Below are 26,130 nucleotides of genomic sequence, written 5' to 3' on the forward strand. Positions count from 1 at the left end.
TATGAATGATTTGTAGTAATTTGTTTATAGTAGCCAAACAGAATTTAACCATAGCACTATTAATAAGATACTCCAAATTAACCAAGATTTTAAACTTTATATTTATCATTCTTCATCTTAAGAAGCAAAAACTCATGAAAGAAAATGTAGTATAGCAAAGAATCACTGAAAAAGAGAACTGATATGCTAAATTCGTTCTTATTTTCATCTCTATACCACTTTTTTTTAAGTGGGAGGAGGGGAGATACTGAGACAGACTTCCACATGTGCCCAACCAGGAACCACCTGGCAACCCCTATCTGTGGCCAGTGCTCGAATCAGTCGAGCTATCCTCAGCGCCCAAAGCTGACACTTGAACCGACTGAGCCATTGGCTGTGAGAGGGAAAGAGAAAAAGAGAAGGAGGAGAAGGTGGAAAAGAGAAGCAGATGGTCACTTCACATGTGTGCCCTGACCAGGAATCGAACGTAGGACGTCCATACACCGGGCTGACGCTCTACCACTGAGCCAACTGGCCAGGGCCTCTATACCTCTTTTATACTGCTTATTCCCTCTAACATTTTTTTCTCACTGCTCTTTGACTATTCATAACTTTTCTTTTCTCTTAAGGTAGGGTATTGGTGACCATATAATTTATTGTCGAAACTGGGACATTTTTGAGAGTAAAAGTGGCATTATTGATATTTTCAGTGTAAAAACAGGCAAAAACTAGAACTGTCCCAGGGACACTGGGAGACAGAGTCGCCCTGTTTTGTTGTTGTTTTGCCATTTGTGCTGCTCCTTATTTTAAGCTCTTAGGTCCTCAGTTTCCACATTTATAAAATGAAGAGATAGGATCAGGTGACTTCCAAGGTCCTTTCCAGCCCTTTATATTCTAAGAGTCTACTGTTCTGATTAAAAATGCTTTATCCCTTATCAGTCTTAGAAACAAAACCATAGTCAAGTTGTTCTTCCACCAAAAAGCCTACCATAGGCTTCAGGACCACTTTTATTCATCATGGATCTGTTTGATACTGAGAAAAAGCGAAAGTGTTAAGCTAGCTGGGGCATTTAAACCTCTCTGCCCTCTCCTCCATTTCCTCTTAAGGCCTTCAAGAGAGCAAGCAGGTTTGACTAGTTGGCCCAGAAGTGTTTCTGTATGGGAAGGATAACCAGCCACTTGTCCAGGCGAATAGGTGTGAATCAGAGCAAGAGAGGGAAATCATCCTTAACACAGCTTCAGAAAGGGGAAGATATGGCAAAGTCTCAACACCATTGCTGTTTTCTTCCAATCTGTTCTAGTGTTATAAGCCTCTGAGTGTCAATGTCTGCTGAGCTACACTAGGAACCAGAAAAAATGTCTTAAAGAAAGAGCAAAAATTATCATTTAAAACTGTCACCTTAAGTCAGGGGTCCCCAAACTTTTTACACAGGGGGCCAGTTCACTGTCCCTCAGACCATTGGAGGGCCAGACTATAAAAAAATCTATGAACAAATCCCTATGCACACTGCACATATCTTATTTTAAAGTAAAAAAACAAAACAGGAACAAATACAATATTTAAAATAAAGAACAAGGCCTGACCTGTGGTGGCGCAGTGGGATAAAGCGTCGACCTGGAACACTGAGGTCGCCGGTTCGAAACCTTGGGCTTGCCTGGTCAAGGCACATATGGGAGTTGATGCTTCCTGCTCCTCCCCCTTCTCTCTCTCTCTGTCTCTCTCTCTCACTCCTCTCTCTCTAAAAAAAAAATCAATAAATAAAATAAAGAACAAGTAAATTTAAATCAACAAACTGACCAGTATTTCAATGGGAACTATGCTCCTCTCGCTGACCACCAATGAAAGAGGTGCCCCTTCCGAAAGTGCCATGGAGACCGGATAAATGGCCTCAGGGGACCGCATGCGGCCTGCGGGCTGTAGTTTGGGGACCCCTGCCTTAAGTATAATTTTTAATTCTAATGATGCTTATTCTATTCCAACCTTTTCTAGAATGATTCTTTTTTTTTTTTTTTTTTGAATTGCTTTAGAAGTTAGAACCACAGTTTTTCTTGAGATTCTTAATGATAGCAAATCTTCACGCTCCTGGGAGTGAGTTTGATTTTTTGATACATTTAAAAGTCATATAGATCAAATCCAAAAAATGTGAAAAAATGAATGACCAAACTGAGCACTGATTGTAAAAATCACAAGAATTATGATCTTGTGAAGTATGTACCTGGGACCTGAGTAGGCTTTAAAAGATTTTTTTTAAGGCCAAAATGAAGTCACTTTTGCCAAGCACCTCCCCAAATCGAAACTCAGCCTCTCCCAGAAGTTGAATTTTAAATCAGTCAGTCTGAAATTTTCCAATCTGTATAAATGAGGTTATCTGCCTGATAAGAACCCTTGCCTTTCCCTAAGGGAAGATGTCCTTGCCTGAAATAATAATCTACTATTTTAACTTAGTCCTGCCTTCTTTTTTCCTATAAGAATAGTCTATTTTGTACAACCCATTGCTGCACCCTTCTACTATAGTTGCTAGGTGGGATGCTCCTTGATTCATGGTTGCTTAAAAAGCCAATTAGATTGATTGTACTTGGTTGAATTTTGTTCCTTAATACCTGCTTCATTTAGTAGCTAGAATATTTCTAGGAAAAGGAACTACTTCATCTACTAAATGGTCACCTGGTTGATGTAGGAAAGACCAGATTTGAGCCCAATGAGTTGGTTCACTAGCATCATCCAGTGGTTACCAATTAGAGATATTTGATGCATTTAAAATATTACAGATATTATCCTTATTGCTTCTCAAGAGTATATCATCTTTGGCTGGTGGAAGCCTCTTCTGATTGGCTCCTGAATACTTGTAAGGTGTGTTTGCTGTATTATTTAAGAATATTGAAGTCTGCTATAGAAAAAAAGAGAAAGAAACAAACAAGAATAGATGGAATTAAGTGTAGAAGCAAGTACCTTATGAGACATGTTAAGCCTTGATGAGCTCTGGCCAGATAGCTTAGTTGGTTAGAGTAGTGGTCCCCAACCTTTTTTGGGCCACGGACCAGTTTAATGTCAGAAAATATTTTCACGGACCAGCCTTTAGGGTGGGACAGATAAATGAACAAAATAAAATTATGCGACCGGCGTAAAAACTGTGGTATTTTTAAATATAATTGTCAAACTTACGAGATAAACGTCAAGAGTGAGTCTTAGACAGATGTAACAGAAGGAATCTGGTTATTTTTAAAAAATAAAACATTGCCCTGGCCGGTTGGCTCAGCGGTAGAGCATCAGCCTGGCGTGCGGGGGACCTGGGTTCGATTCCCAGCCAGGGCACATAGAAGAAGCACCCATTTGCTTCTCCACCCCCCCCTCCTTCCTCTCTGTCTCTCTCTTCCCCTCCTGCAGCCGAGGCTCCATTGGAGCAAAGATGGCCCAGGTGCTGGGGATGGCTCCTTGGCCTCTGCCCCAGGCGCTAGAGTGGCTCTGGTGGTGGCAGAGTGATGCCTCAGAGGGGCAGAGCATCGCCCCCTGGTGGGCAGAGCGTCGCCCCTGGTGGGTGTGCCGGGTGGATCCCGGTCGGGCGCATGTGGGAGTCTGTCTGTCTCTCCCCGTTTCCAGCTTCAGAAAAATACAAAAAAATAATAATAATAAAAAAAATAAATCATCGTTCAGACTTAAATATAAATAAAACGGAAATAATGTAAGTTATTTATTCTTTCTCTGCAGACCAGTATCAAATGGCCCACGGACCGGTACCGGTCCATGGCCTAGGAGTTGGTGACCTGGGTTAGAGCATCGAACAGATACACAAGGGTTGTGGGTTCAGTCCCCAATCAGGACACATAAAGAACAAGTTGATGTTTCTGTCCTTCTCTCTTCCTTCCTCTCTCTCTAAATGAGGGAGAGGGGGCACAATGTGGTCTGTAGAGGGTGTTACATTGAGTGGGACATTTGAAACCATGTCAACACAACAAATTAAAAATAAAAACTTTTAGCCTGACCAAGTGGTGGCGCAATGGCTAGAGTGTTGGACTGGGAAATAGAGGACCTAGGTTCGAAACAATGAGGTCGCTGGCTTGAGTGCGGGCTCACCAGCTTGAGTGCAGGTTCGCTGGCTTGAGCGTAGGATCATAGACATGATTCCTTGGTCGCTGGCTTGAGCCCAAAAATCATTGGTTTGAAGCCCAAAGTCACTGGCTTGAGGAAGGGGTCAGTTTCTCTGCTGTAGCCCCCCAGTCAAGGCACATATGAGAAAGCAATCAATGAATAACTAAGGTGCCACAATGAAGAATTGATACTTCTCATCTACCTTCCTGTCTGTCTGTCCCTATCTGTCCCTCTCTCTGACTCTCTGTCAAAAAAATAAAATAAAAGAAAATATAAAAACTTTCAAAACTCAATCAATAAATTTGCCTGAGCAGCGGTGGCACAGTGGATAGAAGAACATTAACCTAGAACATAGAAGTCCCTAGTTCAAAACCCCAAAGTCACTGGCTTGAGCATGGGCTCATCAGCTTGAGCACAAGGTTGCTGGCTTGAGTGTAGGATCACTGACATGATCCCAAGGTCACTGGCTTAAGTAAGGGGTCACTTGCTCAGCTTGAGCTCCCCAGTGAAGGGAGAAGTAATCAATGAACAACTGAAGTAAAGCAACTACAAATTGATGTTTCTTATCTCTCTCCTTTTCTCTTTCTCTCTCTCTTTCAAATCAATAGTAATAATAAAACCATTATGAATAAAGCAGATGCCTGCTAGGAACAGATGGACAGACTAAATAGGCGCTAAATATTCACAAGGCATATGAAACACCAAATATTTATCAGGCACTAAATATTTATAAAATCTTAAATCAGCCACTCCTTTTTGATACCTATTTCTGTGTCCTCTGCCTGAAATATATAGAGATAAAACCCATAGATGCCCATCATGGTAATTGGAAATCTATAGCTATAACCTTGAATTCTTGCCCTTGCATTTCTACAACAAAGTATAAGAAAGAAATAACTCTTTCTCAACCCTCTTAAGATCCCTAGCTGGGTCTGAAAATTAAACTGACAAAGATATATTAATTTTTTGTGTGTGTGACAGAGAGACAGAGAGGGGGACAGATAGGGATAGACAGACAGGAAGGGAAAGAGATGAGAAGCAATAATTCTTCATTGTGGCACCTTAGTTATTCATTGATTGCTTTCTCATATGTGCCTTAATAGGGGGGCTATAGCAGAGTTAGTGACCCCCTGCTCAAGCCAGCAACCCTGGACTCCAGCCAGTGACCTTGGGCTTTAAGCCAGTGACCCTTGGGCTCAACCCAGGGACCATGGGGTCATGTCTATGATCTCATGCTCAAGCCAGCAACCCCATGCTCAAGCTGGTGAGCCTATGCTCAAGCCAGTAACCTCGAGGTTTTGAACCTGGTTCCACTGCATCCCAGTCTGACACTCTATCCACTGTGCCACCATCTGGTCAGGCGAAAGACATTAATTTATACAAAATTATTTATGCCTACAAATTTATTTGTAATTTAAAGCCTACAAATTTATATAAGTTTTTCATGACATGGGAGCCTTCTTAAGGAAATGAAAACTCAAAGAGAGGAGATCCAAAATGAAAGCAGAAAATGATCTGGAGATGTTTTCTCTAAATCTATGTGCTCTGGTTGACCAGTGTCACCCCGTTAAAATTAATTGTCTAAATAAAACTATAAAAAAAAAAAAAACAATGAAAGCAGAGTAGGTGGCTGTTACACTCACTTCCTCCCATTATCAAACTGGAGTTGTAACTAAATTTAACAGTCTTCTTGAAAAACCAACTCAAGACTAAATGAAGAGGAGTCTTATAACCAAGCATTCATAGAAGAAGCCACATTGAGACTGGTAAGAAGGGCAGAGATGCAAAACGTCTGGCCTCACTCCCACAAGTAGCAGCTGAAGTTCTGGAGAGATATGTCAGTTGTGAGGGACAGTTAACCCTGAGAAGTGTGGTACCTAAACCTCAAGCCAGTCTCACCAGCCCAGAGTACAAGAGCTGAGAAGAGGCTCCCACATAGCATTCAGCTGTGAAAAGTGGACAGGTTTATGTCTGCCAGAAAAGACAGAAGCCTGCATAGACGTGGGCACCCTATTAAAGGGCAGAAGTACAAAATTTCATTTGTAGCCATTTACCCTGGGCTCTGGCTGAGGGAAGGCCAAGTAAGGAAGCACCTAAGGATTGCAGCTCTGGGGAGAGAGCAGGGCGAGGCCAGGCATTCACACCCCTGGACTGAGTAATTCTCCCATACCGCAGTCTACATGTTTTTGGGGCAGAGAACTCTCCTCTATGTAGCACCAACCTGGGGAAAAGTAATTGCACCACCCTTGGAAATCCTTCTTGCCCCATCCTGCTGAGGAGTCAGCACCGTTGACCAGGGAGTGGAGGTCTAGACAGACTCAAGGGTTGACAGTGACTCAGTTTTCTGGCTTTGATGTGGGAGCTATTCCCCCCATTTTCTTGAGAATCTGACTAGTGCTCCCCCCTCATGAGAGATACAGTTGAACCACTCTTCCTGGCTACCAGCAGACTGAATCTTAAAGATCCATCCAACTCCTAGTAGCTCTGCCCTGCTGAAGTCAGAGGGAAAATCCAGGACAGACTGAGACCTGTGGCTCTAGTGTAGAGGCCATATCCACCACTTTCATGAAGCCTGATAGACACTTCCCCTTAAGGCAAGATCCACTAGCTCCATCCTCCTGACTCCACCACAGGCTCTTTCACTGACTGAGCCTTCTCTAGGATAGACCCTGTTAATAAACAAAACAAGTCTCAATAAACGTAGAAGACTGAAATCATATCAGGCATCTTCTCTGACCATAACAGTCTGAAACTAGAAATCAATCACAAGAAAAAAACTAGCCCTGGCCGGTTGGCTCGGTGGTAGAGCGTCAGCCTGGCATGCAGAGGTCCTGGGTTTGATTCCCGGCCAGAGCACACAGGAGAGGCGTCCATCTGCTTCTCCACCCCTCCCCCTCTCCTTCCTCTCTCTCTCTTCCCCTCCCGCAGCCGAGGCTCCATTGGAGCAAAAGATGGCCCGGGCGCTGGGGATGGCTCCTTGGCCTCTGCCCCAGGCACTAGAGTGGCTCTGGTCTTGACAGAGTGACACCCCGGATGGGCAGAGCATCGCCCCTGGTGGGCGTGCCGGGTGGATCCCGGTCGGGCGCATGCGGGAATCTGTCTGACTGCTTCCCCCTTTCCAGCTTCAGAAAAATACAAAAAAAAAAGAAAAAGAAAAAAGAAAAAATCTAAAAAACATGCAAAGAAATGGAGGCTAAATAACACATTACTAAACAATGAATGGGTTAACAATGAGATCAAGGAAGAAATCAAAAGATACCTTGAGCCTGACAAGATGGTGGCACAGTGCATAGAGCGTCAGACTGGGATGTGGAGGACCCAAGTTCTAGACCCCGAGTTTGCCAGCTTGAGTGCGGGCTCATCTGGTTTGAGGAAAAGCTCACCAGCTTGGACCCGAGGTCTTGGGCTTGAGCAAGGGATTACTCGGTCTGCTGAAGGCCCACGGTCAAGACACATATGAGAAAGCAATCAATGAACAACTAAGGTGTCGTAATGAAAAACTGATGATTGATGCTTCTCATCTCTCTCCGTTCCTGTCTGTCTGTCCCTATCTATCCCTCTCTCTGACTCTGTCTCTGTAAAAAATAATAATAATAATAATAATAATAATCCTCCCCCACCCCAAAAAAATAGAGTCCCTGCTTAGGAACTTTGAGTTTGCTAGAATCTGAAAGGAGATGGGAACCATTTGGGAGTCCAGAGGGGAGAACATGCATAAATAGGCTCCCCTTAATGAATGAGCTTTCAGATTAGTCTAGTCAAGCTTGTGGTAAAGGTTGAGAGCAAAGTTCAGAGTAGAGGCATCTCACAGCAAGCATTTGGTACCCATAATGCTGATTTCCTAGTCAATTGCTGCCTCCTTCTGTTCATTTTGGGAAGAAACTGAAGGTTAGATTCTAATGAACCCAGGACAAAGGAAGGCTCTAGAATGGCAATTCTCAACTGAGATGTTACTGCTCCCTAGATGGTATTTTGGACATGTGTGGACATATAGTCAACCAAATACTGGCATCTTGCAATGTGCAGAACAGGTCAGCAAAACAAAGTATTGTCCTACATCTCAAATAAGTTTCTTTTATATATATTTTTTTTAGTTTTTATTTTTTTAGTGAGGAGGGGGAGACAGACTCCCGCATGCACTCTGACCTGAATCTACCCAGCAAGCCCACTAGGGGGTGATGCTCTGCCCATCTGGATCTGTTTCTCCATTGCAACAAGAGCCATTTTTTTAGCACCTGAGGTGGAGGCCATGGAGCCATCCTCAGCGCCCAAGGCCAACTCACTCAGGCCAGTCTAGCCACAGCTGCTGGAGAGGGAGAGAGAGAAAAAGGGAGAGAGAGATGCGGGAGTGGTGGAGAAGCAGATGGTTGCCTCTCCTGTGTGCCCTGACCTGGAATTGAACCCAAGTCATCCACATTCTGGGCCGATGCTCTCCCACTGAGCCAAACAGCCAGAGCCCTCACATGACTTTCAAATGGCCCAAGGGGCATTCATAGACATAACAATGAGCAGTTCCTTGACTGTTAGTAAGAACTAACAGTATTGGCCTGACCAGACAGTGGCACAGTAGATATAGTGTCAAACTGGGATGCAGAGGACCCAGGTTCAAAGCCTCAAGTTTGCTGGCTTGAGCACAGGCTCACCAGCTTGAGCACGGGGTTACTGGCTTGAGCATAGGATCATAGATCATGGTCACTGGCTTGAGCCCAAGGTCTCTGGCTTGAGCAAGCTCAGTCGCTCTGCCATAGCCCCCTGGTCAAAACACATATGAGAAAGCTATCGATGAACAACTAAGGTGCTGCAACGATGAATTGATGCTTCTCCTCTCTCTCCCTTCCTGTCTATCTGGGTCTCTGTCAAAAAAAAAAAAAAGAGCTAACAGTATTGTATCAGGGAAATCCAGTGGAAGCCCTCAAAACTTTCTATGACTCCCAGCTAAGTCACAGAAAGTTTGTGATTGTGAATCAAAAAACTATTGCACCCTAAAGGGAAAGGCAGAGGTTAGTGTCACTTTGAAAGACTTAAAGGATGGCCTGACCAGGTGGTGGCACAGTGGATAGAGCATTGGACTGGGACCGGAAGACCCAGGTTCGAAATCCCAAGGTCACCAGCTTGAGCGCAGGCTCATCTGGCTTGAGCAGAGGCTCACCAGCTTGAGCATGGGCTCATCTGGCTTGAGCAGAGGCTCACCAGCTTGAGCATGGGCTCATCTGACTTGAGCAGAGGTTCACCAGCTTGAGTACAGGGTCACTGGCTTGAGTGTGAAATCATAGACATGACCCCATGGTTGCTGGTTTGAGCCTAAAGGTTGCTAGCTTAAAGCCCAAGGTCCCAGGCTTGAGTCCAAGGTCGCTGGCTTGAGTAAGGGATCACTCGGTCTGCTGTAGCCCTCTGGTCAAGGCACATATGAGAAAGCAATCACTAGCCTGACCAGGCAGTGGCGCAGTGGATAGAGCATTGGATTGGGATGCAGAAGACCCAGGTTCGAGACCCCAAGGTCACCAGCTTGAGCACGGGCTCATCTGGTTTGAGCAAAGCTCACCAGCTTGGACCCAAGGTCGCTGGCTCGAGCAAGGGGTTACCCAGTCTGCTGAAGGCCCGCGGTCTAGGAACATATGAGAAAGCAATCAATGAACAACTAAGGTGTTGAAACGAAAAACTGATGATTGACGCTTCTCATCTCTCTCCGTTCCTGTCTGTCTGTCCCTATCTATCCCTCTCTCTGACTCTCTCTCTGTTTCTGTAAAAATAAATAAATAAATAAATAAACAAATAGTCTCTAAATCACTTCCCAAACTGGTACTCTACTTCACTGTACAGTACTTCACTCTCCAACTTCTTTTAAAAAAAAAAGAAAAGAAAGAAAGAAAGCAATCACTGAACAACAAAGGAGCTGCAACAAAGAATTAATGCTTCTCATCTTTCTCCTTTCCTGCCTGTCTGTCCCTATCTGTCCCTCTCACTGACTCTCACTCTGTCTCTGTCAAAAAAGAAAAAAATGACTTAAAGGATGAAGAGATGATGGCCCTAATATAACCCCTTTTAATTCACTAATTTGAACTTCGCAAAATGAGGAATTATTGTGCATGCATAGACTACTGCAAACTTAGCCAAACAGTAGTTCCAATTACAACAACTAAGCCAAATGTGATATCTTTATTAAAGCATTCACACACAAGCAACAATATACTTTTTTTATCTTGCCTGCGGCTATGTTCAATCTCTGTCATAATGTAGTCTGAAGGGTCCTGAATAATCTGAACATTCTTCAGATTACATTACATGTAATATAAATTACATTACAGGTATGGATCTGTGGGAGTCATTATAAAGGGTGAAGGTCTTTATGTCACATGTGAACACCCATCAGAGAACATCCATCATGGAAGAAGCACTACAACACAAAGTAGAGCATAATTACTTTGCAGCTAATGATAATTAGCCTCTGTCCTTGGTCATCCTAATACAAGGGCAATGGAGTTATGAATGTAGTCACTATGGTGGCATTTAGTGGGTGCAACAGAGTGGACTCCCACACACCAAGGCTTATCTAGCTATCACTGCTGCCAAAAAAAGTCCAGTGATGATCATACAATTTGGGACCATTCCTGGAGGAAACTAGCTATTTATTGGCTGCTCCGTGTTTGGACTCCTTCCAAAACAAACCTGGAAATGGCTCAATTCACTTGATAAAAATTGCTACATATTCTGGATAAGGGCTTGTTCCTTGCCTGCAATGTCTCAGCTAACCCTGTTATCCAAGAGTTCACATATATTCTATTCCATCAGCCTTGGATCTTGTATAGCATTACAACAGACCTTTGGACCCACTTTATAGCAAAAGTATATAGACATAACCATGGGATCCACTGGTCCTGTCATATACTACATTATCCTGAAGCTGCATGCTGGCCGATCAATGGAAGAGCCAGCTAAGGTATCAACTTAGAGATGGCAACCTGCAGGCTGGGCGCTATCCTTTAGGATGGGGCATACATCTTAAGTCAATGACTATATGGTATAGTGTTCCCAGGAGGTAGAATACATGCATCCAGGAACTAAGGGTTGGAAGTAAAATTATACATGTTTACCATTACTCCCAGTGAACCATTTCGGAAATGTGTGCTTCTTTGTCCCATTAACTCTAGATTCTGAGTTTCTAGAGGCTATGGTTTCCAGAGATAGAATGCTTCCACCATGATACACAGCAAGAGTCCTCTTAAACTAAGCTACACCTGCTGCTTACCACTGCCGATAGACCAGTAGGAAAAACAAATTCACTCTCCCAGAAGAGTGAATCTGCTTATTATCAGGAGGAGTCAGGGCCTCAGGGAGCAGAGAATGTGTGTAGAATGCAAAAGCTGCCTGACCTGTGGTGGCTCAGTGGATAAAGCGTCGACCTGGAAATGCTGAGGTCGCCAGTTTGAAACCCTGGGCTTGCCTGGTCAAAGCACATATGGGAGTTGATGCTTCCAGCCCCTCCCCCCCTTCTCTCTCTCTCTGTCTCTCCCTCTCCTCTCTAAAATGAATAAAAATTTTAAAAAAAATTAAAAAAAGAATGCAAAAGCTTACAGCCTGAAAAGACCATCAGAACCAGGGGCTCAGCCGCCTCAAGCTATGTCTTCCTTCAGGTCAGCAGAAGTGCTAGCTGAGGCTGGAAGCCATCCAGAATAGGTAACAAAGGAAGGAGATGGCATAGATGGGGCCACCATGACAGTGGCCATAATTTGTCTCACTAACTTTCCTTTTCTAAGCTTCTTAAGGAAAAGAGACCAACAGAGTCCAGAAAAGGCTGTTTAAGGCTGGGATGAAATTATCATATAGCAAGTGGACCTGAGTAGTGCAAGAAGTAAACAGTGTGTGCTTTGTGTGCCACCCAGGTCCCCTTGTGAAGACCGCTCACTCCTCTAGCTGCTGGGATTGTCCCCAGAGGGTCACAGCTGAGTCCTTTCACAGGAATTGTCCTCAGCCAAGCAGCTGCCTCACCCAAGTTCACATCTCTTCTCTTGGGAACAGCTCACATCTGCTATGCCAGTTGCCTCAGTTCAGGACCATTCTGAAGGGCCAGCCCAGCCTGAGAACTCTTTTGGGGATTGGGGGAGGTCTCTGTTGTTACCTCACGTCCTTCATCTTCTCCCACTGCCCAGTGCTGCTTCCTTTCCTAACAGGTACTGTCCCTGTGTGCCCTCAGGGAGCCATCTATGCACAAACCTCCATCTCAAACTAGAGGACCTGAATGATGGAGAATTCACATTTAGAGATAATACAGTAACCAGAAAAAGAAGAAAGAAAGAAAGAAAGAAAGAAAGAAAGAAAGAAAGAAAGAAAGAAAGAAAGAAAGAAAGAAAGAAGAAAGTTTCCTAAGCTAAAAGTGATTTTCTCCAGGGAGAGGAATAAGACTGAGGCAAGGTGGGACGGAAGACTGTCTTCTATATACCCTCTGTGCCCTTCATTTTTTTTTAACATATGCATGTATTACTTCCATAACTGCTTTTCATTCAAAACTTTTAGAGGATTTTATACTGTCACTTCCCTGTTCTAAACCCTCAGATGCTTCCCATCGCCCTTCTCTCGCCATTTCTTGCCATTCCTTCTCACTCTCAGTAACCAGCCATCCTGGACTTCCAATTTCTTAATGGGCCTCTCTTTCTATCTCCGGACTTCAAACACGCTGCTCCCTCTGTCTGGACTGTTTTTACTTGTTTTCCCTTCCATCTCGCTTATCCTTATTTATCCATCACATCTCAGCTTAGATGTCAGCTTCCCAGGGAGACTTCTCCACCACCTGTACTATATTAGGCACACTTTATCACTCCTACTGCACCTGTAGTTCCTCGTTCTCAGCATCCATCTCCTGAAATAGTCTGTTTAATGCCCACATTCCTTCCCATCCTCCACAAGGACTGTCTACCAGGTTACTACTATAGCACTGGCACCTTGTGTACACTACAGATAGTAGACATTAAATATTTACTAAATAAATGAACTTACCAAAATGTGTTCTGGGATTTCAGCTCTGTAACAAGTTGGATAACATGTCTGAGCCTCAGTTTGCTCACATACAAAGTGGGGGTAAAAATAATCCCTATTTTACAGGATTGTTTTGAGGATTAAATGAGATATATTGGTAAAGCCCTTAGCACAGTGGCTGACATAGAGTAAGCATGTGATGGATGCATGCTTAAATATCAAGAAAGACAGTTTACACTCATGTGAGCATATTTTGAGACTCATTTTTTACCCTTTCCAACATTGAATATTGTTTTTGAATATTTTTATAAATATTATAGGTGACCCTGGCTGGTTGGCTCAGTGATAGAGCATTGGCCCAGTGTGTGGAAGTCCCAGGTTTGATTCCCCGTCAGGGCACACAGGAGAAACGACCATCTGCTTCTCCCCCTTCCCCCTCTCCTCTCTCTCTCTCTTTCTTTCTCTCTCTCTCTCTCTCTCTCTCCCTCTTTCTTCCCATTCTGCAGCCATGGCTCAACTGAGCACATTGACTCCCTGCACTGAGGATGGCTCTGTGGAACCTCTGCTGCCTCAGGCACTAAAAATAGCTCAGTTGCTCACATAGCCCCGGATGGGCTAGCTGAGCATCAGCCTCTGACAGGGGTTGCCGGGTGGATCCCAGTGGGGGCGCATGCAGGAGTCTGTCTCTCTATTTCCCCTCCTCTCACTTAAAAACAAATTATAGGCAAAAAAAAAAAAAAGGCATCTCATGGTTTTAAGCCAATATGTACTTCCAAGCCAAGTAGCTTTTGTTAATAAGGTAATTGCACCCTGCTGCTCCATGCGTGCACCATGAAACATGAAGTGCTCCTCTCTCTTCCTGTCACAGCTCACTTGGGGGAGGGGTATGTGGAGAAGAGATCCCTAGTGTGGAGGTGCACTGTACGAGGCCCCAGCAGCTAGACTGCGTTTTTCACCGTGCCTTCAAGTTCTGCCAGTCCTCTTGCTTGTCCTATGAAAAGATACGGGGCCCAACACTCCCCAGCCAACACAGGTGGCTGCCTCTGCCTCAAACGTTTCCAAGTGACGTTGAACCCTGCAGGCCCAGAGGCCCTTCACACTTCCTGTGTGGGGTTCAGGAACCCGCCTCCCCGCCCAGTCCTAGGTGCCTGCTTCGGAAAATGGTGAGTCTCCCTCTTATCAAGCCCCATTTTTCATCCCAGCATTGGGGAAAATAGCCCCAGGGTCCTCATCTTCGGGGGGGGGGGGTCTTGAAAAAGTCTTTTGGTTTGTTTTCAGAAGTAATAAGCCAACAACTGGCCTCCGCCATCTTGGGTAAAGTGAGTGTCCTGTGAGACAACGATGCAGACAGGAAATCTCTTGAGCGTTCTGGGACTCTGCCTCCTATCAGGTGAGTGGGATGGAATGAAGCAGGTGGTGTTTCTCCAGATTATAGCAAGGCTCACAGCCTAACCTGGAGCTGCCCAGTGGTACCAAGGGGCATGTACTAGAAGATATAGGAACTGTTTGTGCGATGGTAGCATAGGGAACTATGGCTGGAGGCCTCAGAGACCTTTCAGGGAACCGACAAAGAAAAACAGTTGGGATGAATCTTATCTGCTGAAAACAAAGTGATTCTATGCCTTCAGGAGTGGACTTGTTCTGCAGTGAACCACCCAGCACTTCCGAACTCATACAAGAGAGATTAGAAGAGCCAACCATTGTTTCTTGTTGTGAGAAGACTAGACAGGCAAATCCAAACTTTACACAGGGTGTAGCTAGTTTTGTGTGTGAGATGATAAAACTTTCAGTTTAAAACTCTTCATAACTTTCAGTTCTTTACAGTTAATTGAAAGCTTTCAAATTAGTTTAGTCCTTTCTGAAGCAAGGTGGAATAACTGATAAATAACCAAGAGCATTCCCAATATCTCATATAAGATAAATAAAATTTTTTTAAAGTTGCTGTTTACTGAGTTCCAGATACTATGTTAATGAATTTAATCCTGACCTCTACCTTGGAAGTAAACATTACCTTCCCTATTTTATAGATGAAGAAACTGATACTCAAAGAAGTTCAATTACTTGTTTAAAACCACACAGTGAGTGCTAATGCTGATCTGGAGAATCCAGATTATCCATCTGCAAGGCCTGTGCTCATAATGACTGCGCTGCAGGAGGCAAAGGGCTCACGATGGTTTTATTTCAGAGACCTAGAAAATGCTGTCACAGCTGGGCCTCTGTCTCATAGCCACTGCCATGAGGTCTCCACTTCCTGCTTCATCTTATGTTTCTCAGGCTTGAATTTACACACAAATCACCTGGGATCTTGTTAAACTGCAGCTCCTGGTACATCAGGTGTGGATGAGGGATTGCAATTCCGCATTTTCTATAAATTGTCAGATTTATTAGTCTGTTACTGGTCCAAGAAACACATTTTGAGTGTCAAGGGGCCAGGTGTGACTCCTGCAGGAAGTAGTCAGGAATTTTCTTACAGGCTTATAGTATAAATTGTGTTATGTACAGGAGGGGAAGGGGAAGAGGAGGATGGGGGGAGGGGGGAGAGAATGAATATCAAAGTTCCAAGCTCTCCTAAAGCTTTGGCACCACGAGAATGAGAATGTGCCCAGTCTGCTCTGGGTATAGGAGAGGGACAGAGGGGTGCAATGTCTCACCCAATGCAGAAGCTATCAGTAAAAAAAGAAAAAAAATAGAGGTCCAGGTATACGGAACACTTTCAGGAAAATTCAGTCATTGTGAATGAAGGTTATTGCTGAGTGAGGGGATCTGAAGGGCCCAGTGGACATGGGATCAGGATCTTCCATGCACAGGCTGTAGCTGATGAGTAATCAGAGTTTTAAACATTTGCATCTCTGTCTCAAGTGCAAAACAAATGGAAAAAATGAAACATCAGACAAACAGGAGCCAGAGATGGAACAAGAATCTCTTGCTTGTACCTAACCAAGAGCTTGTTTTTCTTCCACAGTCAGAGACCAGTTCCCAAAAGGAAGGTGTGGCTGCAAAATTCTGTTGCTATTTCTCCAGTCACCCAAAAGGCAGCCCAGCCTTTTCTAACTTCTGTTTGTTGAATACTTGTCTTCGTGTTTAACGCCAGATGCTTTCTTGCATCAGGAGTTTGGGGTACAGGAATGACTGATCCAGCCAAGTTTGGGCAGGACTTTAGGTGTTCAGAAATGAACAAGACCACAGCACTATTTCTGCTTGGAATTTCAGGCACTCACACATTTAGTAACTCTTTTTATCTTATTATTTATTTTCTAGTTGGTGTTTGGGGGCAAGAAGGTAAGAAATACTCTTTGCTTGCTATGAAATCAGCCCAGCCTTCTTTGTGGTTATGAGGAGAGCTTTCTCTAGACCTCCTACAGAGTTTCCACAGAGACCAGTTAAAGGGGTTTCTATGGTCTTCTTCTTTGCCTTTTCTTTTGAGTCTTGAGATACTTATGGCTAGAGTCAAAAAGAGGGAAATGACAGAGATTATAGGAAATAATGAGTCTTAACTATTCAAAAGGAAAAAAAATGAGACTATTAAATTAAACTGAAAGTGCCAACAGTTTTCATCTGCTTGCTTTTCATATCTGATGTGAGATTTTTCAGAGGGTACGTGGCTTGAATGAACGCATGGGATTCCATGAATAAGCCTCTGGAGCAGCATCTAAGTGCACGTTCAGAACCTCAAGTTCAAATATTCTGTTTGCACACATGTGTTCATGTGTGCACATGCATATGGGTATGCCCAGCCTGGACTTACTTTCTCAATTATAGCAGTAGAGACAAAAAAAAAGTGTGTCCCAATATTGGACACTTTTTTTATTTAAAACCTTTCTATTTAATCAGCCCCTCCAAAGTGAATGAAACAATTTTGTGTTTAAAGACACTCACCATGCCGATCTCCATTCCATTACACTGCCTAATTTGTAGTGTCCTTGGGATCCCTTTTGTTTTTCTTTTGTTTTTCTTGCCATGCAGCATGCTTTAGTGTTACATTCATGACAAATGGGATATGTCAAAAAGCACTGATTCGTTTCAGGAGAGCTCATCTCTTCTGCATGCTATAGCCATTTAGTGCTGAATCTTTTTTAGCATCTGATTGATGTTTAAAAGAGATCTGTCTTAGTGCTCACTTGAACAACACATATACTAGGTCTGTTTTCCCCCCTGCTTTACTGAAATATAATTGACATATAATGTAGTATAAGTTTAAGGTGTACACTGTAATGATTTGGTGTCTATATTGTGAAATGATTACTTAGAATTCATTTTTATAAATAGCCATCAGTTGTTTAATGTAGGCCATAGGGCCCAAAACAGCTTTTCACATACAGCCATGCTGATGTTTTATATACGGCCATGGGGAATTTAAAGATCTACTGTCATTTAAAGGTTGAAGGGACAGATCTAACCCATGGGAGCAGGATCTGATCGTAGTAGCTTATAGAAGTATTGCTAATGTGTTTTTTTATTATTTCCTTTTCAGAGACTGAAGATACTGGTAAGAGGATTTTTGCTCTGTACAACCTCTTTTCAAATGTGGAACCAAATAGTCATAGAGAACAAGCACTGTAAAAAAAAAATGCTGACAGCCAGAACTATTAGAGGAAAATTACTATTATTTTTCCATAGAATGTGTATAAGAAGGGCCTATGTTTGTTTGTTGCTGTCCTGTTTAATCATAACCGAGCATGATGTGTATCCCTGAGCACACATTCCAGGAAGAAGATACATGTGGATGAGGGTTAGAGCCACCACAAGTTTTTATGTAAATCATGAGTTCATTGAAGGCAGAGATTAATTTACCTGGCCCAGTACCTGGCACCGAATAGGTGCACAATGAATTTTTTCGTGTTTCCACAAGTCTTCCAGGAGATGAAGATGCACCCCAGCCCCACATCCTTTAGACAAAATCGCCTGCTGTGGGGATTGTAGCTGGATCTTCCATTTCTATAATGGATTTCAGTTGTCCACACCAATAAGTGATCATATATATGGATAGATACAGCATAAAATAAAATATAAAAAAGAAGTGCTCAACTCTACGGAGAGTAGTCGGGGAAAGCTCCCCAGAGGAGGTGATTCTTGAGCCAAGTTTAAAAAGAATGAGCTTGTATTTTAGGGAAGAAGAGTATTTTAGGTAGAGGAGTTAAGGCTGAGGTCAAGAATCTAACTCTAAAGCTAGACCGCCATATCTGAATCCTAGCTGGACTTCAAACTTGCTGAGTTTCTTTGAATAATTTATTTAACTTCTCTGTACCACACCATCATCATGTGCAAAATGGAAATAATGATGATATGTAGCTTGTAGGATTGCTATGAGCATTGGTATATCAAAGGCAGTTGGTAAATTTAAGATTTTATTCTATGGGAAGCATACAGACTAGATAATAAGCATTAAAGTTTATTGAGCTTATATGTTCTAGGTATTACCCTAAATATTTTACCTGAATTTCCTCAGTTAACATTCCTATTTTACAGATTAAGAAAAACAAAACTAGATTCGAAAATAAATAGTCCAATCACAGAGATAAAAGTAAATGCAGATTTAGTTGATACTGAAGCTCATATTCTAAACCACTATGAAACGCTGTCTTTGGATGTGTGTAAAACCTTTGTGAGCATACATCCTGTTTCTAAGCATAAACATCTAGGCTCTTATATGAGCATGTGTAGTCCAAGTCTGCTACTAAAGTTGTGCCAATAAAAGTTGTGAACAATTTTCTCTATATTTTCCCTTCCATCAGACACACCAAGCAGAGTAAAATGTCTATTTACTTTTAAATTATTTTATCTATGATTTCTAGTTTATTTTAACATTTCTAAAAAATATCAGTGCTAAAAAATTATTTCTATGTCAAAATACTATCAACTATCTATTGTTGTTATACTCAACTCCTAATTATTAGCAGATGGGTAAACATGGAGAGTGACTGGTTTACATTCCATATGATCTCAGCTAGTCAGCTGTCTGAGCAACTGGGTCAGAACTCAGTTCTGTTCTCCATTTTAGCAGTACCTTAAGAAGGAAAAGAAGGAAATCACTCATGTTTTTCCTAAGCATCTTCTGTGCTTCATCTATTTTTGCCTTCATAGTCCATGTAATTCTCACAAATACCTTGTGAGGAGGATGTTTTAGCTCCATTTTCCAGATAAGAAACTGAGGCTTATAGAAGTTAAGTGACGCCCTGGCCGGTTGGCTCAGCGGTAGAGCGTCGGCCTAGCGTACGGAGGACCCGGGTTCGATTCCCGGCCAGGGCACACAGGAGAAGCGCCCATTTGCTTCTCCACCCCTCCGCCGCGCTTTCCTCTCTGTCTCTCTCTTCCCCTCCCGCAGCCAAGGCTCCATTGGAGCAGAGATGGCCCGGGCGCTGGGGATGGCTCTGTGGCCTCTGCCTCAGGCGCTAGAGTGGCTCTGGTCACAATATGGTGACGCCCAGGATGGGCAGAGCATCGCCCCCTGGTGGGCAGAGCGTCGCCCCTGGTGGGCGTGCCGGGTGGATCCCGGTCGGGCGCATGCGGGAGTCTGTCTGTCTCTCCCCGTTTCCAGCTTCAGAAAAAAAAAAAAAAAAATGAAAAAAAAATGAAAAAAAAAAAAGAAGTTAAGTGACTTGCCTTTGATCACACAGCGTAAGGCAGATTGGGAATTCAAATGCAGAATTTCTGACTCAGTCCAGTGATCTGTACCCAATAGCATACTGTAGCAAAATACCCCCAACAGAGAGAAGACTGTATTTGAGCTTCACTACCTCTCTTCTAGCTGTCACATCCAGGGTCAAACATAGGCTAGTGCTGCCCAGTGTCCCAGCCACAAGTCTTCCAGGAGATGAAGATGCACCCCAGCCCCACATCCTTTAGACAAAATCGCCTGCTGTGGGGATTGTAGCTGGATCTTCCATTTCTATAATGGATTTCAGTTGTCCACACCAATAGTTCCTATACCTAACAAAAATAATTGAGGGTTGATTGTACTCAGGGATATTTAAAATAAAGCCACTTTTTATTGGAAGAACCATTCCCTTAAAATATGTTTAGTGCTTCACATTATTTAAGGGCAATAAGGTACAGCATAAGAAGAAAACATGTTTGATCTCTATTATGAAGGATTCTGTTATTAATAAGAAAGAACTTTCAAATAATAAAAAATTAGGTAAACCCAAAAATCAGCGATTCAAAAATGTGAAGGTCTTTATCTCTGAGAAGACGCTGTCATATCTATCTGGAATACAGTTCTTGCTAATAGAAGAGGATACACTTGAAGACTTCTAAAATTTTTCAGCTTTAGGATTTGAAGACTTTCTGAGCTTCAGTGAATCTAGATCAAGAAGCATATGCTGGTATTTTCTCAATCTGATGTATCTGAGTTGTGTCTATCTGTTAACCTCATGGGCTAACTACATATACCACCTTTAAAGCCTGTGATTTCCTAAAGCATGGGCCCTCTGGGAATCCTTGAGGATAGTGTCCAGTCCCACTTTAAAGTTTTTACTTACAATTTAAACTTAAACCAAGGTTATTTTCTTACCATCCTTTCCTTTTTTAATTTTCAGGTGAACCTCAAACTATAAAATGTAAGTTTATCATTCTTTGAGGTAAGCTGTGTCTGAGGAAGCAGGTCAGTGTGAAGGGAAGGGATTGATTGAGAAGAGGTAATCCCAAGAACTGAGGCCCTCTCACTATTATATATCCAACTCCCATTTTAGAAACATTGCAAATAGGGACTTTTATAGAGCTTTCTTTACTTCTATTCTCCCCGGCCCATGCCTAAAATCTGAATTCACATTCATAAGTTTCTCTAGTCTCTCTTCTATATAACCCCTCTTTCATACCCGTTAGTCAGTAGAGTTTCCTTTTGACAAGAAAATCTAAAACCTGAATGTCAGATAACTTTCTGCATTTGGTTGGTTACTAATCTGCCTTTTCTGAAATCTTACTGATTTCTCCTTCCAATTTCCCTTCTCTTCTCTCCCATTCCCCAGCATATAAAGTCTCCATCTCTGGAACCACTGTAAAGCTAGAGTGCCCTGAGGATTTTGCAACTGAAAATGTAAACTGGGAAATAAATGGTAAAAAACATAATCATGAGGAACACCACCTAGAGCTGGACAATTTTTCAGAAATGGAAAACAGTGGTTATTATTCCTGCTACAAAAGCAACTCGAACGATGAGCGCCATTATCTCTACCTAAAAGCACGAGGTAATATAGATCTCCAGCACAAGCACTACAAGGCTCTTTAGGAAAGATCATTTCAGAAGGGCTTCTCAATTTTTCCCCCTAACCCAACTCACAGTCCACTGGCATCTTTGTGTTTCTCCTACACTCAATACTGGAACTCTCTGGGGCCACACAACATCAATGTTTTCTGAAATATAGATTAAACACCAATATGGTCCTGTCTAGGTAAGCTCAGTCAGCACTTGATCTAAAACAATTTACCAAGAGATAGGATTGGGTCATTTGCATTATGGCACATCCAGAATAATGATGCACTGATATGAGCTCATCTGATGCTTTATCCAGAGGTAAATTCTTCAGAAGGTTTGCAAAAGAGACACAAAGCTACCATCATAGCCTGACCAGGTGGTGGTGCATGGATACAGTGTCAGCCTGGGATGCTGAGGACCCAGGTTCAAAACTTCGAGGTCACCAGCTTGAGCGCAGGCTCACCAGCTTGAGTGTGAGGTCACTGGCTTGAGCGTGGGATCATAGACATGACCCATAGTCACTGGCTTGAGCCCAAAGGTCGCTGGCTTGAAGCCCAAGGTCACTGGCTTGAGCCCAAGGTCACTGGCTTGAGCAAGGGGTCACTCATGCTGCTGGAGCCCCCTGGTCAAGGCCCATATGAAGAAGCAATCAATGAACAAGTAAGGTGCCGCAATAAAGAATTGATGCTTCTCATCTCTCCCCTTTCCTATCTGTCTATCCCCGTCTGTCCCCCCACTCTCTGTCTCTCTCACTAAAAAAAAAAAGCTACCATAATAAAATGTCATAAGCTCAGGTGTAATAATAAATCCTGATGCTAACTAACATTTATTGGTGCATATTAACTTCCAAGCACTATACCAAAGACTTGCCATGGATTTTTTTTTCATGTAATCCTCTCAACAACAATATAAATTAAGTACCTTTTTTTATTTTATTTTTTAAGGTAGACACATAGAGATGAGAAGCATCAACTAATAGTTGCTTCACATTAGTTGTTTATTGATTGTTTCTCATACATGCCCTAATGGCGGGAGGAGAGGAATGCAGGGGGAGTGGGTTGAGCTAAGCCAGTGACCCCTTGCTCAAGCCAGTATCTTTGGGCTTTAAACCAGCAACCTTTGGGCTCAAGCCAGCAACCTTGCGATCATGTCTATGATCCCTTGCTCAAACCAGCAACCCTAAGCTCAAGTTGGCAAGCCCATGCTCAAGCTCTCAAGCAGTTTTGAGTAGGAAACCCCAGCGTCCTGGGTCAAGGTTCTTTCTACTGCACCACCAGCACCGATCAGGCCAAGTTAAGTACTATTTTATTCCCGTTTTATAGATGAAGGAACAGCGTCTTTGGCAGCTGAAAACACATTTCACAGTTCTCATAGTTATTGAGTAATGGAGCTGGGACCTGAACCCAGACTGTCTGACGCCAGAGCCTCTACCCATAACAGCCACACTTTGCTTGTTGTTATAAACATATTAATAGGGAGGGCTCTACTCTGGCTATGGCCAGCATGTGAGTATTGAAGGGAGAATCACCTTCATTTGTTCCGTGGTCATCTCCAATGTCCCTATGTCTTCATTTCTGGGTGATTTGTCCTTTTCTCCCCATACCCCCCTTGCCCGCAGTGTGTGAGAACTGCATGGAGGTGGATCTGATAGCAGTGGCTGCGATCATCATAGCTGACATCTGCCTCACTCTGGGCTTGCTGCTGGTGGTGTATTACTGGAGCAAGAATAGAAAGGCCAAGGCCAAGCCTGTGACCAGAAGAGTAGGTGCTGGCGGCAGGCCCATTGGTAAGAACACGGAGTTGGGAGGAAGGAGATTCCCACTGAAGGGGATGTCCAGCCTGGGGCAGGAAGGGCAGCAAGTCCGTAACTGGGTCTCAGACCGCTTCTCAAGACTGCTTCTGTAGAACATGCACTGTGTTGCCAAGATCTCGAAAGAAGGTTTCACAGCTCAGGATATTCTTCTCCTTTCCACATTAGAAAAGTGCAAAAATGTTCATTAACAGGGTGGGCTTCCTCAATTGCTGTCAGTGTTCTGTAATAATCAGATTCCACCAGCTGTCTGTGGAGAGAGAGACTTTGGGACATTAGTTTCTGCCTTTTCCTCTCCCTTCTTCCATCAGAAAGGGAATAGTGGAAGGACCCTGAGCTGAGGGAAGTCACAAACTGATAAGAATTGGGAGCATTAGCAATGGGATGAAAGGAAAGAGATAAGGTGGCTGAAATGGAAAAGGGAGTAGAAGAGAGAATGAACCAGTTTGCCATCCTTGATCTGGCTCTCATTGCTGCAAGATCGAAGTTCCCGCATTAAAAGAAAGCTTTCTTCCCCCTTTCCTCTGCAGGACAGAACAAGGAGAGGCCACCACCTGTTCCCAATCCAGACTATGAGGTAACAAGGGACATAGTGGGGAGATAGAGTCTTTCTATGGGAGAGGCGGACAGGCAGGGCTGTTCATCCGGCTTGCCAGACTCTTTAAAGCCCCTCGCTCTGTGCTCCAGCAGAATTCACCATGTGCCTGCCTCTGTCTCCTTAGTGGTAAAACAGGGCCATCTCAAAGGCTGCATGGCTTCCACCACCATGGGGCAGCTGGACGGGAGGGGGGGGCAGGGACAACACTCCTCTTTCTCTGGCTTATTTATTCAATAGCTGGGACCTAGCCATGGCAATAACATAAATTCTAACATGATAAATTCAGGATTGACGTTCCACCAGCATGCTCCAGTACAGCTACACCAGTTGTTGAATTATTATTTTTTTTAGAGAGAGACAGAGCATCAGGAAGGAAGAGAGAGGGATGAAAGAAAGCAAGAAGCATCAGCTCATAGTTGCTTTCACTTTGGTAGTGCATTGATTGCTTTTCGTACATGCCTTGACCAGGGATCGGACCTTGGGCTCCAGCCAAGCCAGTGTCCCCTTGTTCAAGCCAGCAGCATTGGGCTTTTCATGCCAGCAACCTTTGGGCTCAACTTGGTGACCTTTGGGGTCATGAGGACAATGCCCACTCAAGCTAGAGACCCCACACTTAAGTTGACAGGCCCACTCAGAGCTGGTGACCTCAGCATTCTAGGTTGATGCTCATCCACTGTGCTACCACCAGTCAGGCCCAGTTGTTGAATTATTTAATAACTTCACTGATAAATGACCCCAAGCTTCCCCCACCCCCAACACATACTGCCAAACATGACAGCCTTTCCCCCACTGAACTTTCTCATGATTTGACAATTGAAGAGTTACTGTCTAACTCAGAAAACCATCAGGATTTGTCTGATTGGCTGCTGTGTATACACTATTAATTGTTAAATATTTTGAATATCACACTTGAACAAACTCAACAAATATTTATTGAGCACCAACCAAATATATAGTATTCACTTTCCCAAGAGTGACTTTATTTAATTATGACAAAAGTCCTGAGAAGTGGGTCTTTAAAGTCCCATTTTTGAGATGGGAAAGCTGAGACTCACAGAAGAAGGTGACCAGATCAAGTCTATTACCAGTCAATGTCAAGTTAAAGTTCGAGTCTGCCTCCTGACTCTTAGTCTAAGGTTCTTTCCATTGTACTAAAGCTAGATTTTCAGAGACTCAGCTTTCTTAAGAACTAGAACTACTTCCTCCCATCTTGCTGACCACCCCCTCTCTTCACACCTAGCCTATCCGGAAAGGCCAGCGGGACCTGTATTCTGGACTGAACCAGAGAGGCATCTGACAGCCCCTGAGGACCCTGTCTCCCAGTGGCCCACGTCTGCCTTCTTCCTCCTCTCCCAGCACCCAGCTACTCCTTGTTTCCTAGGCAAGTGTGGACTTCACAGAACTGTTCCTCTGCCTAGTGTGGAACTCACATCTGCAGTCTTGTCGTGCTCTCCTCCCTGCTTTCTCTGCTGGAACCCAATCCTAAGATATTGCTGCCTTGTTCTTTGAAATATTATCTCTACTACCACCCTCATGCCCGGCCTGCGCTCTTGTCAGGGTATTTATTTCTACCATTCACCACCACTCTCAATTCCTTCCTTCCCTAGTGGATGTTACTCTTCCCTTAGTGCCCTCCTTTTTCTGCATACCCAACCATAGATGGTTGCCCCCAATCGTAAATATTCCATCTCCCTTTCTTTTTTCCCAGTTCTCTCTCTGGCGACCCTCTGTGGGAATGCACTGGGTAAATGCTGGCAGAGGTCTGGCCCAGGGTCAACCCTTTGTTCTCGCTTCCCTGTCTCCACAGTAGGATCCCGAATGGCCATTTTCACCTCCATGTATGTGCGAGGCTCCGTGTTGTCTGGGAGGCAAAAAATAATAAAGTGTATTTGGCTAAAAGAATTGCTGTCCCTCTTTTCTGGGGGGCCCTGAGAGGCTGGCTTGCTTCCTGAAACTCAGGTCCCTCCTTACTTCTGATGAAATTCCCAGCTGTGACCCCAAAGGCAAGGACTACCTGTTTTCACATTGGGGAGGGCATTAACTGAAGCTCTCTTTGAAGAGAGTACTAGGGAATAATTGAAATTAAGAGAGAAAGAGAGGACAATTAGTCATTTGACTAACTTGTCTTGGAGGAAAACATCAAGGGTGGTGGAGAGTGACTGATGGGTTCCTGACAGAGTGGTCAGTTCAGAAAATGGGTGAGACAGAAACAGAGGCCTGAGCCCTGGCCTCTTGGCTCAGTGGTAAAGCAACAGCCTGGCATGTGGATGTCCTGGATTCGATTCCCAGTCACGGCACACAGGAGAAGCAATCTTCTGCTTCTCCACCCCCCCCCCCTCACTTCTCTCTCTCTCTCTCTCTGTCTCTCTTTCTTCTCCTCCTCTCTGGAAGCTATGGCTCAATTGGAGCAAGTTGGCCCTATGTGCTAAGGAAGACTCCATGGCCTCCACCTCAGGCGCTAAAGAATGACTTTGGTTGCAAAAAAGCAATGCCCC

The 26,130-nt window shown here is 43.7% G+C and overlaps 1 protein-coding gene across 1 annotated transcript; it reads left to right on the forward strand.

Annotated features, from left to right (window-relative positions):
• Window positions 1–14,034: 14,034 nt before the first annotated feature.
• On the forward strand, window positions 14,035–25,537 carry CD3E (CD3 epsilon subunit of T-cell receptor complex). Its single transcript, XM_066253636.1, has 9 exons — window positions 14,035–14,199; window positions 14,315–14,426; window positions 16,295–16,315; window positions 17,508–17,522; window positions 20,572–20,592; window positions 21,001–21,219; window positions 22,846–23,013; window positions 23,568–23,614; window positions 24,876–25,537. Exons 2-9 carry the CDS (start codon window positions 14,378–14,380, stop codon window positions 24,930–24,932), a joined length of 597 nt encoding a protein of 198 aa, XP_066109733.1. The 5' UTR covers window positions 14,035–14,199; window positions 14,315–14,377; the 3' UTR covers window positions 24,933–25,537.
• Window positions 25,538–26,130: the final 593 nt, after the last annotated feature.

This window comes from Saccopteryx bilineata, chromosome 1 (genome assembly GCF_036850765.1).
Source record: "Saccopteryx bilineata isolate mSacBil1 chromosome 1, mSacBil1_pri_phased_curated, whole genome shotgun sequence".
Lineage (NCBI taxonomy): Eukaryota > Metazoa > Chordata > Mammalia > Chiroptera > Emballonuridae > Saccopteryx > Saccopteryx bilineata.

What these genes read in the sequence shown, in the direction of transcription:
- CD3E (XM_066253636.1), top strand. Translation starts at nt 14,378, where the DNA reads ATGCAGACAGGAAATCTCTTGAGCGTTCTGGGACTCTGCCTCCTATCA. An exon ending in TCTCTACCTAAAAGCACGAG is followed by an intron (nt 21,220 to 22,845) that starts GTAATATAGATC and finishes CCTTGCCCGCAG; the next exon opens with TGTGTGAGAACTGCATGGAG. An exon ending in TTCCCAATCCAGACTATGAG is followed by an intron (nt 23,615 to 24,875) that starts GTAACAAGGGAC and finishes CTTCACACCTAG; the next exon opens with CCTATCCGGAAAGGCCAGCG.